This window comes from Stegodyphus dumicola, chromosome 11 (genome assembly GCF_044657685.1).
Source record: "Stegodyphus dumicola isolate Sdum_Otavi_A_Nest chromosome 11, ASM4465768v1".
Classification (NCBI taxonomy): domain Eukaryota; kingdom Metazoa; phylum Arthropoda; class Arachnida; order Araneae; family Eresidae; genus Stegodyphus; species Stegodyphus dumicola.
The window spans coordinates 109,767,537-109,784,272 of NC_140778.1; the positions used below are offsets into that span (position 1 = coordinate 109,767,537).

General features: G+C 32.4%; 1 protein-coding gene across 4 annotated transcripts in view; it reads right to left on the bottom strand.

Annotated features, from left to right (window-relative positions):
- LOC118201316 (uncharacterized) overlaps positions 1-11,672 on the bottom strand; it is a 550,477-nt gene extending 538,805 nt beyond the window's left edge. For 2 of the 4 annotated variants that reach the window (XM_085827084.1, XM_085827083.1), the window contains exon 1: positions 11,467-11,670. In XM_085827084.1, the coding sequence (XP_085683210.1) occupies positions 11,467-11,599 (133 nt within the window). In that variant the 5' untranslated portion in view covers positions 11,600-11,670. Of the gene's footprint in view, positions 1-11,466 lie in introns of all 4 variants that reach the window. The other 2 variants (XM_085827082.1, XM_085827080.1) reach the window with 2 other exon arrangements.
- Between the last annotated feature and the right edge of the window lie 5,064 nt (positions 11,673-16,736).

Consider the following 16,736-nt stretch of genomic DNA (forward strand, 5'->3'; position numbering starts at 1 on the left):
TTCCGTATAAAAAATTCCAGGTCCCTGCGTGCGATAGATTTGGCTGGAGAGCTCGGTCAGACAGACAGACAGACACATTACACTTGCTTTTATTATTATAGAAAAGTGCTTAATCATGACGAAGATCAGGTGCGAAATTGGGAGAAAGTGCAGAATCGCCCACTGCTTCGCGCGTTTTTAAGAATTGCACATACGCGGTATCCATGTACACGTCGACCTATTTTCACTTAAACTGAAAACATCCCAGAATTGCACAAAAATGGCATTGCGCACACGCTTGACTTTATCTATATACACATCGACCTATTTTCACTTAAAAATCAAAGAAAATTGACAAAAATCCATTTCTTCTTACTCCTGTAAAAAGCGCCAAACAAATAAGTGGACGATTCTGCACTTTAGCAGCGAAATTGTTTCTAAGTGTGCTTATTAGCTAAAATCACGATCGGAATTTTCCAGAAAATGTCACATGACATGTCTCACGATCTCTCATTTCTCTGAGACAAATTAATCTGTGATTCGAACTGTGTACTTCTCAGATTATTGCTAAAGTCCTACCTAGTAACCTTTATCACCTTACCAAAATGTCGCCAAACTACCTGTTACCATATTCCAAAGATTAGCTGAACAAAGTGTTAATTTGCTTACCATTAGAGATAAAATAAATGCAATGATAAAAAAACTCGAGCTAATTATCAAAGAATTGGTTATTGAAAATAACATAAGAATTAGCATCCGATTAAAATCATTGTTTTTCATTGACAAATAATTTCAACTTGTATTTTCCTGAAGATTATGGAAAAGAAAATTCGATTGAAAATCCATATTGCTCATATGTACCTGAAATTTTATATCGTGAAGTAAAACAACAATTGATAAAAAGAATTTAAAGGTATTTCAAATAAAGCTATTAAATTTTTATTGCCTTTTTTCAAACTTATTTGTGTAAACAAGGATTGTCTTCCATTGTTATATTTGAAAAATAAATACAGACCAAAATTAAAATGATCCTAATTTACGGTTAAATCTAAGTGAAATAAGACCAGGCATAAAGAAATAGATCTCTCTTAAACAGGTGCAAATTTCGCACCAAATTTTAGAATTAAAAGTATTATAACTTAAATTTTGATGATTAACATGGTAACCAATTTTTTATCTAATATTTTTATGTGTGCATATTTAACGGAAATAGCCAATAGATTATGCAAAAAGCAATGGATATATATAATATTTCTAATGAGAAATTGAAAAATAATTATTGTAAAATGTAGTGGTGGTACTAAAGTTTTTCAATTTTTGTTTAGATGGTAAGTATTAGTCAAAAGGTTGAGAACTGCTGATCTAGAGTTTACCTATTATGGTACATCGCGCAATCCCACCCTAGGTCGCCCATCCAGTGTTTATTAAAAATAATGATCTAGGGCACAGAGATATTACAATATAGTCTCAATACAATCTGAAATTCACAAATTAAATTGAACAACTACTTTGGGGTAATAAAATAACAGATAAACGTAATTAGTATACAGATAAACATAATGAGAAAACTGAAATAAATATTGAGAGCACAATGTTATAATGAACTGTAATAATAATAATACTAAGGACGTAGGTGTTCGTGATGTTATTTCAGTTATAAAAAGTTATTGCAGTTTAATTGTTCACAAGTTGAGTCATTTTGCCATATTCATAGGATGTTAAAAATGCACTAAATTTCTGCAGCATGAGATCTTATACTTGACAAAGATCTAGGCCGTAGGAAGAGAGCTCCGTTGCATAATTTTTTGAAACTTCGGATGCTGATGTTTATCTTTAATTAGAAATCTTAGCCTCAGAACGTTCAGTATTTTTATTCTTTTACGTTGGTAAATTGTGTATTTTTTGCTTTAAAAATGATTAAATTATTTTGTTCTTACCTTCTGGTTGGGGATTTTATGCCTTTAGTTAATCTGTATGCAGTAGTTGTGGAATTATCAACAATTTAAAAGTTGTTTAAGTGGGGCTAAGCCTACTTTTTTTACCATAGCAGCTATATTTCTTTGCATTTGAAATTAGCAGAATTTTGAATTAAGTCAGCTTCTGCACCTTCATTGTCTTTTTGCCGAGTAGGACCGAAAGTAAACTTTTAGTTTTGTGCACCGAAAATTCTGCCTTCTTGCCCGTTGGCCGAATAGCATGTTTTTTAATATAAACTCCAATTTTAATTCTACAAATTGTTTTTAATCATTTTTAACTGCATTTGAAGTTTTATATTCTTCTATATTTTTCAATTTTCAATAAAGATATTTTGAGTTTTATGTATTTTTGCCTTGCCGCGAAGTGAGAACTGAATTAATTGAATGAAAAATATATCTTTAATGAAATTCGAGGAAATAAGTTTAAGTGAAATGCAGGAAAAAATGTGCATAATGTAGTATTCCATACAATTAAGTCATGTCGTGTACACATCAGATTTTTAACTTTGTTTTCCTCTTTTCCGAAGGTTTAATGCACTTAATTTTATTTACATTTCTCACATTAAGCTTAACAAAACTACATAAACGCCGTTTTCTCACCAAATGTTTTGGCGATAACTTTTTGTTAACGAGTGCATCTGGCACATCTGTTCCTAAGAATGCACACAAAATCAAATAATTAAAATGATCTGTTCAAAATAACAGTGCCAAATGATAAGGAAAAATGCTTGCTCTGATCTTGTTCCATCCTAAATTAATGCAAAAGAGGACTTCTCTAATAATAAAACAATTATTCGGGGTTTAGATGTGAAGTATTTAACTGTATCACTTGCATACAAAGCTGCTAACAAATATTTTCGACACCTGAAATGGCAAGAATTTATATTTTCCCAGGATAAATGCTTCATATTAGGAGAACAGTAACACTTTCTTCGATATGTTAACAACAACAGACTCTTCGAGATGATATTCTTCCATTAAAGAAAACGTTGAAAAACAGAGTAATAAAATATTACATGTCTTTAAAAAGTGCATATCTACTTATAAGATTTGTTTGAAATTTTTGCTGAATGCAGCAATAAAGACCTAACCATAACTTTTGAATGAAATTGTACTTAAGTATAAGAAACTTAAGCAAATCTTTGCAATTTTTAACATGTTGAAAGGCAGCGTAATAAAATATTCAGCGACATTAAAATGTGCATGTTTAATTATAGGATTTCTGAAATTCATGCATAATACAGGACAAATAATAACCAAAACTTTTCCAAAAAAAGTTTCCTAGTTAATAAGAAAGTTACATAAAATATACAAAATCCTTAAGAAACGTTACGAGCAAATTAATTTAGAGAAACAGTTAAAATACATTATTAAGGGAAAATAATCATATTTGTTCATTAGAACAAAAATGAACAAATATAGTAAGTATACATAGTAGTATTTAGCAAACATCCCTGCTAAAAATGCCCCGTAGAAACCCATAAAATTTTTTTACGGGGAATTGGCCTACGGGTACCCGTACAGCTCTGCGGGTACCCGTAGGCCAAATCCCCGTAAAAACCCACAGACAGAAACCCGTACAGCTGTACGGGTATCCGTAGGCCAAATCCCCGTAAAAACCCATAGAAAGAAACCCGTACGGGTACCCGTAGGCCAAATCCCCGTAAAAACCCATAGAAAGAAACCCGTACGGGTACCCATAGGCCAAATACCCGTAAAAACCCATAAAAAGAAACCTGTACGTTTGTACGGGTACCCATAGGCCGAATACCGTAGAAACCCATAGAAAGAAACCTGCACGGCTTTATAGGTACCTGTATGCGAAATACCCGTAAAAAACTTGTAAACGGAAACCCGTACGACTGTGCGGTTACGAGTAGGCCAAATCTCTGTAGAACTGTAGGCACTATAAACAAAATCCCAGTTAAAACCCATAGCCAAAAATCAAAACTTTATATGCATATCCATTGGCCAAATTTCCATTAAAAAAATGGATATTCCGTAGGTCTATGCCTTGTAAAAACCAGTAAACAAAAGCATGTACACCTATACAGGCACCCATACGCCAAATCCTGTAAAAACCACTACACAAAAATCCACAGACCAATAAAGGTACCTCTTGGAAAAATCGCTGCACAAAACCCATAAACAGAACCAATAGCATTATACCATAGTGGAGTATCCATGCATAGAACCGTACATAGAACGGATATCCATATACAGAATCCCTATAAAAAACAATACACAAAAATAGAACTGTAAATAAAATTTCCATAAAAACATAAACCAGCAGAAGTACATAATTAGCACTGATGAAATATACAGAACTAAATTGCGGAGAAAGCATGTAAAGTAATTTTAAATAAAACTCAATGCGAATAAATAAAAATTTTAAAATATCTAGAAGCCTACAAGCCCGTCCTTCTTAATGCACGTCAATATCTATAAACATATTACAAAATATTTGTATAAATTCTCTTTACAAAATTTTAAACTACCTTTATATAATTCTGAAAATAAAATGAATAGAAAGATAATAACCAAAGTCATGATTCACAACCATCGAATGATATATGTACATATATATATGTAAGAAAAATAAGGAATATGCAAAAGATTAAATTAGCAGTGTAAAATTAATTTTCCTTCTCTATTCTAAAAACAGTAATCTTTCTGCACTGCATCATTTCGAGATTAATTCATGTCATATGACTCTTACATAATTTGATGTTGTAAAAGAAACTAAAACTCAAACAGCCAATAGTAATTTTACAGCAGTATTAACTATCAAAGACGAGTAAAAATGCATCGAGAACCAAAATTAACTCGGTCTGAATTTAGATTTCACCCTTAACATAACGCATTTGCTTTTTACGCTTTGTATTAGCTGGATTGCAGTCTGTCTGCTCCTTGTTTCTTACTACACATTTATCAAAAATGTTAATTTTTGGAATAGGCATAAATAATGTGCCAACTTGTTTGTGGCTGCAACATATTTTCTGAAAGAAAAGTTGAATTAAATCTACCTCGACTGCCAAATTTCTTATTCATTGCGGATTGGAGTTTCAACATCTCTAAGCCATCAAAATTCTTGCTGTTCATTAGGGATTCAGCTGCTTGTATTCGACTACAGAATCTATTACATATATATATAATATCATTTCATTTGATGGTTGCGGATCATTACTTTGACTGTATATATATTATTGATTTCATTATAAATATATACATATAGTACTGTACCTCACTGCATATATTTGTATTTCAGTTCTTTAATTGGGAAATCGAACAATTCTATTTAATCACATCAGCTTGTTTAACAATTTGATACCTAATGAGAAATGTATTGCCGAAGGATGGTACTTTCTAGCATTTGCTTAAATTTTAAGTTACCTACAATGCACTAAACCAAATTAAAAAACAAAACTAGAAGAAACCCAAATTTTCAGGAAGAGAAACATTATTAACAAGCAAGCAAAAAGAATACGGGACTTGCAAATTAGAAACTTAACATAGAGTTCAAATTTAGCATACTTGCTATTCCCTTAAAGCTCGCTTACCAATGATAGTAACACCCTGCAGCTTATTATGACATGCATACACAAAGATGTTTTGCGTGGAGGAAAGGATGAATCCAAGAATATAATGTAGTGAAGAAATAATAATATACAAACACTGTGTCGACCCCTTATTACAATACTTTGAATGTTACCTGTATCTCTCAAAAGATAAATGAAACATGAAGATAACATATAATAAACTTAATAGTACCCAAAATACAATAAATTATATTGTAACAAAATGAATTTAAAAAAAATTACAAGTTTCAACAAATACCAATTCTCAACGCACAGTTCGGGAATTAAGAAAATATCTCATAGCGTATAATGTTTTATTCCGTATCTCACTTTTAGTGCTATATAATCTTCCACAGATTTTATATAAATAAAATCTATAACATAATGGGTATTTATAGTATATGTAGTTCTTGATGTAAAAAAGATCAACTTTCGTACTGTAAAAATTCCATCTATGTGAATAAGTATGAATATACTCATATACACATAATTATACTAAATAACTAATTTAATGAAACTAAATTCCTATAGAAAAATGGGGAAAGTGTAGAATCGCCCACTGCTTGGCGTGTTTTTAAGAATTGCACATACTCGGAATCCATGTACACATAGACCTATTTTCACTTAAAAAACATCTAAGAATTGCACAAAAATGCGATTGTGCACTCCTTTGACTTTATTCATGTACACATCAACCTATTTTCACTTAAAAAGTCAAAAGAAAATTCACAAAAATCCAATTCCTTTTACTTTTGTACAAAGTGCCAAATAAATAAGTGGGCGATTCTGCACTTTACCCGAAAAAATATATAAAAATACTATTTACCTATATATATTAATAATTTATTATTACACAAGGTTTTTTGTATATCATCTCAAGGGAACATAAATTTAATTAAAGCGATGCATTATTGGAATAAATTTGAGTCAGTGTTTTAGGTGCAAGTTATTTAGATTTCTATTGTAGAAAGAATACTTGAAATAATGTATAGAAATATTATTTTGAACCATAAAAATTCTCAATAGTAAAATTTAAAGTACTGAAAAGGTAGCTATTGTTTTTGACAGTAGATTATATAATATAAAAATACCTCATGCTGAGCATTTTCTGAAATTACAATGCTAAATGAAATTGATATAGTGCAGTATTTAGCAATAATAACTTTTTGTAAACAAATGTGGCTATATTCGCTTAATTGTAATGACAGTAATTTTAACTGCATTTGTATAAGGCTGTACAGAAGATTTATTTATATGGGTTTTCATCCGCAGAGAACAACCGGATTCCCTGTGGAAGTGCTTCCGAAAATAATGTTTAAATATTACTCTAACTATATTTGAAAGCAATGCTATAACAGTGCCCTTATAATTCTCATGATCCGAAAAGCTTTGGTTTAAAATGTCTCGTAAACACTTTCAATTACTTCTGCAAAATTCATACCCACGTAAAAATTCCCACACCGAAGTCAATTGATTATACAGCAAAACGTTCCTAAAACAATCAACTCCACAATTCGAGATAATGCCAGTTTCCTGTAGCCTGACAAAACTATGAATGATTTTTAAGTCCTGTTATTTAATTATTGTCCTGACAAATGTGCCATTATCAGAGGTGGTCATTTAAGAAAATAACCACTATATGAGGTTTCAACTAAATGTAATTTTTTTCAAATAAATAATTCACTTTTTATACTCCCAAGACTAGTACATTTAATATTACATAAATCTTATTCAAAAATCTACTTCTATTTCAAAAGCAATTTATGAAAAACACATTTGAAATTTTCTTCATCAAACTAATAATGATGAAAATTAAAGTATGCATAAAAATGATTACATGTGTTTTAACAAAATAGCACAAAATATTTAATGTAAAAATGTGGTTCTAGTCTCATACTTGTAAAGAAAAATAGACCAAAAAGAAAAAACAATGTAAGCTACTATGATCATCTAAATTTTCACATAATTTTAGTAGTGGAAAAAAGATTCCTTAAGCTTGTATGTCTTGTCTACCCCATTCAATAAGTAATAAACACATTAAATACTTCAATGTTTATTTCATTAATAAAACTTACCTTTTTTGCTCGCGAAATATAATTAGTACATTTTTTTAAAACATAAAAAAACATTCTTTTTGCTCGGCCACATCCCATTAGTCGAAAAATTCAAAATTGAATCATGCAAGATCATTTTTAAGTAAGGTATGCTCAAATTTATTAGTACATAATATTCAAATGATAAAGCATCTACATGAACAAGCTTTAAGAAAGTATTTCTAAACTGTAATCAAAAAAATAAATTTTCCAAAATACAGTTTCAGTAGAATGCAAAAACTACATTTCTGCATCTGCACACTGAAACAAATTATCAAGCCTGAAATTATCACTTTTCAGTCTTTAAGCACATTGTTTTTTAGAATAAAAGTAAAGATGGAAAATCAATTTCACGCTCAGAAACTCCATTTCACAAATAGTCAGTTATCAGCAACGTTCTCTCAAACATTAGACACAATTACACGTGCATGGCTTTAGTGGTATATTCATAGTCAGTGCTGGTATTTTATTATTTATTACTAATTTCTAAACAGTAAAACATAGTAAAATTTGTAATACAGTAAATCCTAGTAAATAATATATTGCATTACTACAACCACGAAGAAAATAACTCCACCATCGCACAACAATAACTAGAGCGGCGCCATATTGCTTGTTTGGGAAACTTCTGAGAGTGGGGGAGGGAGGGGAATTTTTTCCTCTCGTCAGCGTTAACAGGGAGAAAAGTTTTGCGATTCTGAATGAACTTGTTCGCGTTAAAGAGATGTTGGTTGATACCGGTATTTATTTGTAATTCAGAAATGTAAGTGCTTATGTGTGTGTATTCAGAGAATCAACTCGTAGCAAAAACCACCTCCCTAAGACGGCCGCCTCTGAAAGAGACCAGTATTTCTGAAAACATAAGTATACTTTGGTATTGAATATTCCCTCTGTAAGGCGACCATTTACAAAGAAAATTCTGCAAGTGTGTCTGGTCGCCTTAGAGAGATTCATTCCGTAGATGCAATCTCCCTAAGACCTCTAAAAGATAAACGTATCTCTGAGAACGTGAGTATCTATTGGTATTGAGTATCAACTCTCTAAGGCGACCACTTGCAAAGATGAATTTTTATTTGCGGCTGGTCGCCTTGGAGAGACCTCGTTGTGTGTGGTGTATATGATTACTGTTATTGTTTCCGAAAAAAAAATTTAAATAAAAAAAATAGCATATTTAGTAAAAACCCTCTCTAAAACGACCACCTGCGTTTACAGGTTACTCTGGTGGTCTTAAAGAGATCATATTTTCATAATTTTATTGTTTACAAGAAGTATATTAACGTCAGATAAAAAAATAGCACAAACCCATATAAACCAACAGAAGATTTATTATTATATTGATACCAGTAAGAAAACCAGCAAAAGTCAATATAAACCTATACAAACCAGTACAAAGTTCTGCCATTGAATGTTGGTTGTATGGGTGTCAATTGATACCAGTAAGAAAAACCCAGAGATCAATAGAAACCAGTAAAAGTCAATAGAGACCATCAAAAATTCTATAGGTACCAGTAGAAAGTTTTACTGGTTTCTATGGGTCATTTTGAAACCAGTAAAAAAACCCCACAGAGACCAACAGAAACCAGTAAAAGTCAATAAAAAACCCATAAAATCTTATGGGTACCCATAAAAAGTTTTACTGGTTTCTATGGGGCATTTTTAGTAGGATAGTATTTTACTAACAAATATAGTAGTATTTTTCCATTAGAACAAAATGTGTAAACCATAGTAAGTTATGCTGAGACATATGTATATATTTTGTGTGGTTGACATGTGATTAACTTTCTGCTTAATAAGTAAAATACTGAAGTGAACATTTAAACTAGTAGTTTGATTAATTTCAGCATCTGATAATGTTACTTTTAACTATTCAAATAAATGAATTAAAAGAAATCATTGTTTTTACTTCTTTGTACGAAGTAAAAAGGAAGTATTGTAATCGCGAAAAGTTTCAGGCAGCATATTTCAACGAAAATATCCATTCTGACTGCTATCGAATGCAATTTAACGATGTTTTTGCGTGATATCTGTACGTAAGGACAGAATAAAATACTCTTTTCCTTCACAAAAATTATAAAACTGCTTTAAAATTAATTCTGAAGAGAATTTTTCGTGGTGTCTGTAGGAACGTATGTACGTATCTCGCATAACTCAAAAACGAGTAGCCTCAGGACGTTGAAATTTTGTATATACGACTGCTATAACATGTAGATGTGCACCTCGTATTTTGGTTGCAATCGGCCGCACCAAACGTATATAAATATATTTATATATATATCCACTCTGTTACCCGGCTCAGTGATCTCAGTTTCTTTACTCTTATATGTTTGTAAATTGTTCATTTTTTGCTTTAAAAATGATTGAATTATGTTGTTTTTATCTTCCGGTTAAGGATTTTATGCCTTTAGTAAATCTGTGTGCAATATTTTTAGAATTATCAGCAATTTTAAAGTTGTTTAATTGCCGCTAAGCCTGTTTTTATTGGCGGCCATTGATGTTTACATTTGAAACAGGAGACTAGTGGATTTGTTGCCAATCTAGGGAAACTTAGCTTCGCAACAACAAAGACAACGCATTCATTTATTATTGCCAATTAAATCATGCTTAATTCTTTCTGGAATTTTTTCGAGGAAATAAGAGTTTGAGATTTACTTCGTAATTTTTAATATAGATATTTTGAGTTTTTATGTATTTTTGCTTTCTCGCGAAGTGAGAACTGAATTAATTAAATCAGAAATACTCAATCGTCTGTGAAAAACTGTTTCTTTTTTTTTTTTTTTTTTTTTTTTTTTTGCTTAATTTCTTTTATACATATTTCTAGCTTTATTATAGTATTTGAATAGAACATGTGGCAACTGTTAGATAATTCTTTAAATGATATACATTTTGTGCATTCTGAGTTATAATATGAACGAAATATAAGACTGTTAAGTAAACCTAGCGCCAGAGTGTCGCTATGGTAAAGAAAGTGAATATTAAACAATGTATTTATTCTATAGTGGTTTATGCGCTGTCGGCGGAGTAGGTTTAATTCAATCTAATAAGTTTAAATAAAATGCAAGAAAAAATGCGTATAATTTAATATTGTTTTATACATAGTTCTAGCTCTATTATAGTATTTGAATAGAATATGTGGCAACGATTAGATAATTCTTTAAATGATATACATTTTGTGCATTCTGAGTTATAATATGAATGAAATAAAATACTGCTAATTAAACCTAGCGCCAGAGTGTCGCTATGGTAAACAAAGTGAATTTTAAAGAATTCATTTATTCTATTGTGGTTTATGCGCTGTCGGCGAAGTGGGTTTAATTCAATCTAATAAGTTTAAATAAAATGCAAGAAAAAATGCGTATAATTTAATATTCCGTACAAGGAAGTCATGTGGTGTACTCATCAGATTTTTTATTTTTAAGAAATGCTCATTTCACAAACAAAAACATAATTTTAATTGTGTGTATTAGTTTATTATACTAGCTATTAACAAAAAATAACTACATACTACATTATAATTTACATGCTCTTCTTATTAGGTATTTATAATTTTCAAAAGACATATTTTTATAATTTTTAATTGATACTTCCTTTCTATTTTTACAATCTTAATTAACGCTGGCATAATTATACTGCCGTATAATTGTCTATTTATATCTACGTAAGGAAATATTTTACAGTTTCTATTCATCGCAAAATGTTTTCTTTCGATTAAATTAAACATAAGTAAATTAGTTTAGTTAAAGACATAAAATTTTCAAATTAGTGAGCTGCTCTGGTCAGAGACTGGCGAATTTCTGATGATGTGTATAATAGCGAAACACGAAAGTGGTATTTAAAGCTTACCCGCATAATTGAAGCCATCTTCCAGAACATCATGAGGTTGGATTTCAAACGTTTGAGGAATGACATCTTTTTGGACAATGGTAAAAGCACAAACGGAGAATGTTAACACAAAGAACTGCAAAGTGAAATACATCTTTTACGGTACGCCTATAGCATGGTTTAAGAGCTAGCGCAAGAAATGCTTTTAAATGTTCGTTGCCGTGGTTTCCAAAGCGAAAATGGTTTGAACATCCACTAAATGATTGCTGCGGTATGAAAAATGAGATAAAAAAGAGAACTCTTGAAAGGCTGATAAAATCTTGAAATCTTTTGAAGGAAATTGATTCTAATGGTCGAGTGCTTTTACTGTTTGTTGATAAAACTAACCCCTTTGTCTTATGGAGAAATATTCGAAGTACTTAGATTCTTTATGCTCTTTTATTCCACAATCTACCAGTTTCTAATCTCAAACTGCATTATTTTACTTTACAGCTAATGGAAATCAGGGGTTTTCCACGATGCGGATAATATTTTGTTGTGCGTCTCCGAATTTGTTTACGTGTCTTGAGAAAGTTGCAATATATTCGTCTAGAGCATCTCTGTCAAAAAACAATTTTTTTTTGGCGCATAAGTATGATTTTCAGGCTAAAATTTCAATCGTTTTGGGGAATTAATTCCAGTTACTTTGAAAGAAATTTTGGTTCAAAGTTTTTAAAGTTTTTCTTCTGTACCCTACATTTATACAGCATTAATTAAACCATCTCGCCTGTAACTTGTTATTTTTTATATCTGCAACCACTTTTGAGGTAGAAACAGTTAATTTAACTTCCAGTTCTGAGAGTCGTCTCCAATTTTGCAACAGAGGTCTTTTAATTTATCTTTCAAATTACAAACGCGCATTGCATTTCAGTGCATTACACAATGTATCCGTTTCTGACAGATGTCTCCAATTTTGTAACAGAAGACTTTTAATTTATCTTTCAAATTACAAAAGTGCGTTGCAGTTTACTACAGTACACGGAGAAATTTTAAAATCAGTATATGTTTTTCACGTATTTTTGCCTTTATATCATTTCTGAATGATCAGTTTAATATTTTAATCATAGTAGTAAATTTGTGTTTGTTAACCTTACTGATAAATTTAACCTTACTGATAAATTTTGGCTTGAACACCATCAAAGTAACTAATAGAAAACAGTGCAAATTACGTAAATCACTACAGAATGGAAGATTTCGTATCTCCAAGGAAGGAGTTTGCTAGAGTTTAGAATTTATTTAGTTAAAATTTTAGCTTTACTTCATTGTTTCTTATTTTTAATAAATGCTCATTTCCCAAATAAAAACATAATTTTAATTGTGTTTATTAGTTTAATACTAGCTGTTAACAAAGAATAACTATATACTACATTATAATTTGCATGCTCTTCTTATCAGATACTTATGTTTAAATGATATATTTTTATAATTTTTAATTGATACTTCATTTCTATTCTTACAGTTTTAATTAACACGGTCATAATTATACTGTCGTATAATTTGCCTATTTATATCTACGTAAGGAAATATTTACAGTTTTTATTTATCGCAAAATGTTTTCTTTCGGTTAAATTAAACATAAGTAAGCTAATAATGTAGACAATCTTATAAGCTTTGAAAATAATATTTGAAACCTAATAGTTCTGAATAAATATATATTATCCTCTGCAACAGAGATTTGAGTTCAAAAACACATTATTATTGAATATTTCAGACAGTTTATAAGGTATTTCCCCTCCTTTCCGCATGTCCTGCTGGTGTAACTGGAAGCACATTCGAAGTGTACATGGTAGGTCTGGAGTTGGAATCTCGGCGAGAGAATTGTACATAAGTCTAGCATTTTCTGATTTTATAAAATCACAGAAAATCAGTAATTTAATTCGAATTTTAACCGTCATCAGAATGGGCATTGTCGTAGAGAATTTATCTTTATTTTCTTCGTTTATGATGGGGATACAAGTCACTTTCCCTGAGAAAATCTTCCACGAAGCCATTTGTCGTATTGCAGATGTAGCTCAAAGTTCAATGTCTACTATAATTTGCTTTAATACTACAGCTTGAGTATATTTTATATAGCATCATAATTATTCCTTAAAATGTTGGGAAGTCGTCATTGAAAGATTTTTCAAGTCAGTTACAAGAATGTATAATGCTTGGAATCGATACGCATAGAGGAATCGCTATGCAAAATCGGTTTTCATCATTAACTTAATTAAATTTTATTTTGAATATGTTACTTTCCCTATTCTATTTATTCTTCATACAGAGGGCGTTATATTGATAGTAGGTGCCATGCTTTTATCAACTATTCAGTCAAAATTTAATATATATTGTATGCAATCACGCAAATTCGTTTCTGTTTTGCATTCTAAAAACTCTATGTTCATGAAAAATATTAATTTATTATCATTCGATGCTTATAATTTGTTTGCTCTTTTTACCAAACCAGCAAGTCTTAAAATGTCAAAGTACATCTCAACCTTTACTTACAACTCAAATTTTCACTATAATGCAAATTATTTTCACATTATTTTCACTTCTGTGTCACAGTATTTAATTGGTATATCTATTTACAAAATTCGTAACTTTTCCCCTTCCCAATGACAGCACGTCCCGGACAGTACAAACCGTAGCTAGAAAGCCATAACTACAACTCAATCACACAAGAAAATCATTGCAATACTAATAAACTCAGTAAATAATATAAAACAAATCAAATAATGAGAGCATAAATTTAGATGTAAATAAGACCGTGCTCTTAGTATCATATTTACATTATATCCACTAGGGGCATTACGTACTATGACCATAGTAAGAAAGTGAACGACTTAGAATTTGAGGATTTACGGATACGAACTAATATAACGTCGTTCAGCCTATTAAGGACCGCGTAAAAGCCGTCCCAAGGTAACTGTTTGGAAGAGCGTCCTTTCCGTTGAATTGTATTCCATAATTACACCTTGTCATCTTCGCAAATCAATGTGCTGTATCTCTCGTGTCGTATCGGGTCTTCTTCTTCTCCGTTGTCACGCTGACTCACTCTCGTGCAAAATTGTACATCATTTCAAATCGCATCTGGAGATCTCGGATGCAGTCCTCAGGCAAAGGAGCATTCCGAAGGCGACCAAACAAAAGATCACAAGGCAGACGAAAGTCAAGACGACATATGCGATAAAGAGTAGCTGGTAGTCTTGTGGACAGCGCTGGAATACGCTAATAGGAAGAGTGGTAACTTCTTGTCCCAGTCCTGTTGGTTTCTGGAAACCACCCGCGAGACGTTATTAAGCATGGTTCGATTAAACCTCTCTAGCATTCCGTCTGACTGGGGATGCAAAGGTGTCGCTTGGGTTTTGTTGATGCCGAGTTGCCTGCAGAATTCTTTAATTACAGCCGAGGTAAAATTTCTTCCCTGATTAGAATATAACTCAAGAGACACTCCTAATCTGGAAATCCAGTGTATCATTCCAGTGATGAATCCAATCGCACGACAGGTTACAACTTCAACATCAGCTGATCCAGACTTATGGAGTGATGAAGAAGTCAGGAACGACCAGTTGGCAGACGGTGACATTAAACCCATACTTGATTTAACGAAACGTTACCATGACACCTCTTGATCCGAAATAGGATACGTTTCAGGACACGTTTTGAAGTAATCAATGACAACGAGGATGCAGTTCGTGGCAGAGGCCCCAGGATATAAAAGACGATACATTCAGGCGCTCTTACAGTGTATTGTTGCAGCTTCCCTCAGCTGCGTTTTTTCTTCTCTTACCGACACAAACATCGTATGATTGGCACAAATTTTGCACATCAGTTCTTGCATCATTGTAGTAGAAGAGCTCTCTATGCAAAGTCTTCATTATTCCGAAGTAGTCTCCGGTAGTACTGCTGTGCAATTATTTAAGGACCTCCAGTATTCGGAGTCTTGGGAGTATCAGCTGCCATCGGAATGCCTTTCCATCATCCGATTCAATCTTCCGGTGCAAGACGCCGTTTTGAATATGGAGTGAGTCCCGGAGAACACAATATTGTTTGTCGTAGGACTCTAAATCGTAGTTTCCTGCTAGGTATGTTTTAGTTTGAAGACTTCATTTAAAACAATTATGGCGTTAATGTCGCTGCCTTTCATTTGGTCTTTCCTGATATCTTCGTTACTCCATGGATCTGGGCCAGACGATATTGCATTCGTAACTTGACGTGCAACCGGACTAAGCAGCTCGTATTGAGCTTTGACCCTAGGATAATACCGCCAACTTTAACGGAACAGCCTCCTAAAAAGGCATATGGAAGTGTCTTGAAATGGAAGAAAAGTTATTCACAAATCTGCTATAGTAAATGCAAAGCCCTAGGAAACTTCTCAACAAATGAATATTTTCGAGGCATCTCCAGTCTTTAACGTACTTTATTTGGATTCATATCGACACCTACGGCAGAGATGACACCTTTAATTGGATTTATATCGACACCTTCGCAGAGATGATATGTCCGAGGTAATTCACTTCCTGTTTGGACAATTTACTGTTTGCAGGACTTAATTTTAGATCGGCTTCTTTCAATTTCTGAAGCACCTTCAGAATATGTTTTTCTTGAAAACTTCTCCCGACGATGATGATGTCATCGACATGTACCAGACAGGCTTTGTAAGAAAGACCTTCTAACACGGTCTTCATGAGGCTTTTGAATGTTGCCAGCGCGTTATATAATCCTAAAAACATCACCTTGAACTGGCAAAGTCCTTGTCCTGTAGTAAATGCCGTCTTTTCTCAGTCATCTGAGTCTATATCTACCTCTAAATCATAATATCTACTCTTTAAATCAAGCGTCGAAAACCACTTATTTTCAGAAAATGTCTCCAGAATGTTGTCAGACGAGGGTAGCTCTCTTCCTTCATAACCTCGTTCAACGACAACAGTCAAGTCAAATTCTAGTTGAACCACTGTCGTTCCGACCAGGACGATGGGAGACGGCCCATGGACATCTGAATGCTCGATCACGTCGCTTTCTTGCATGTCCTTTATAAGTTCTCTTTCCATTCAGCAATATGTAGATGTCTCGGACGTTGCTTGTTTGGTGGATAATCCCCGGTATCAATTCTGTGCTATGCCAAACTGGTTTCACCTACGTCAAAAGACAAGCAATAAAAAAAGTCTCGAAATTCTTTGAATGACACGTTCGACAACACTCCTCTCTTCAACGCTTAGTTGTACATTCTGCAATAATTCCGATGTTAGCTCTCTGAAGACGCGGATTCT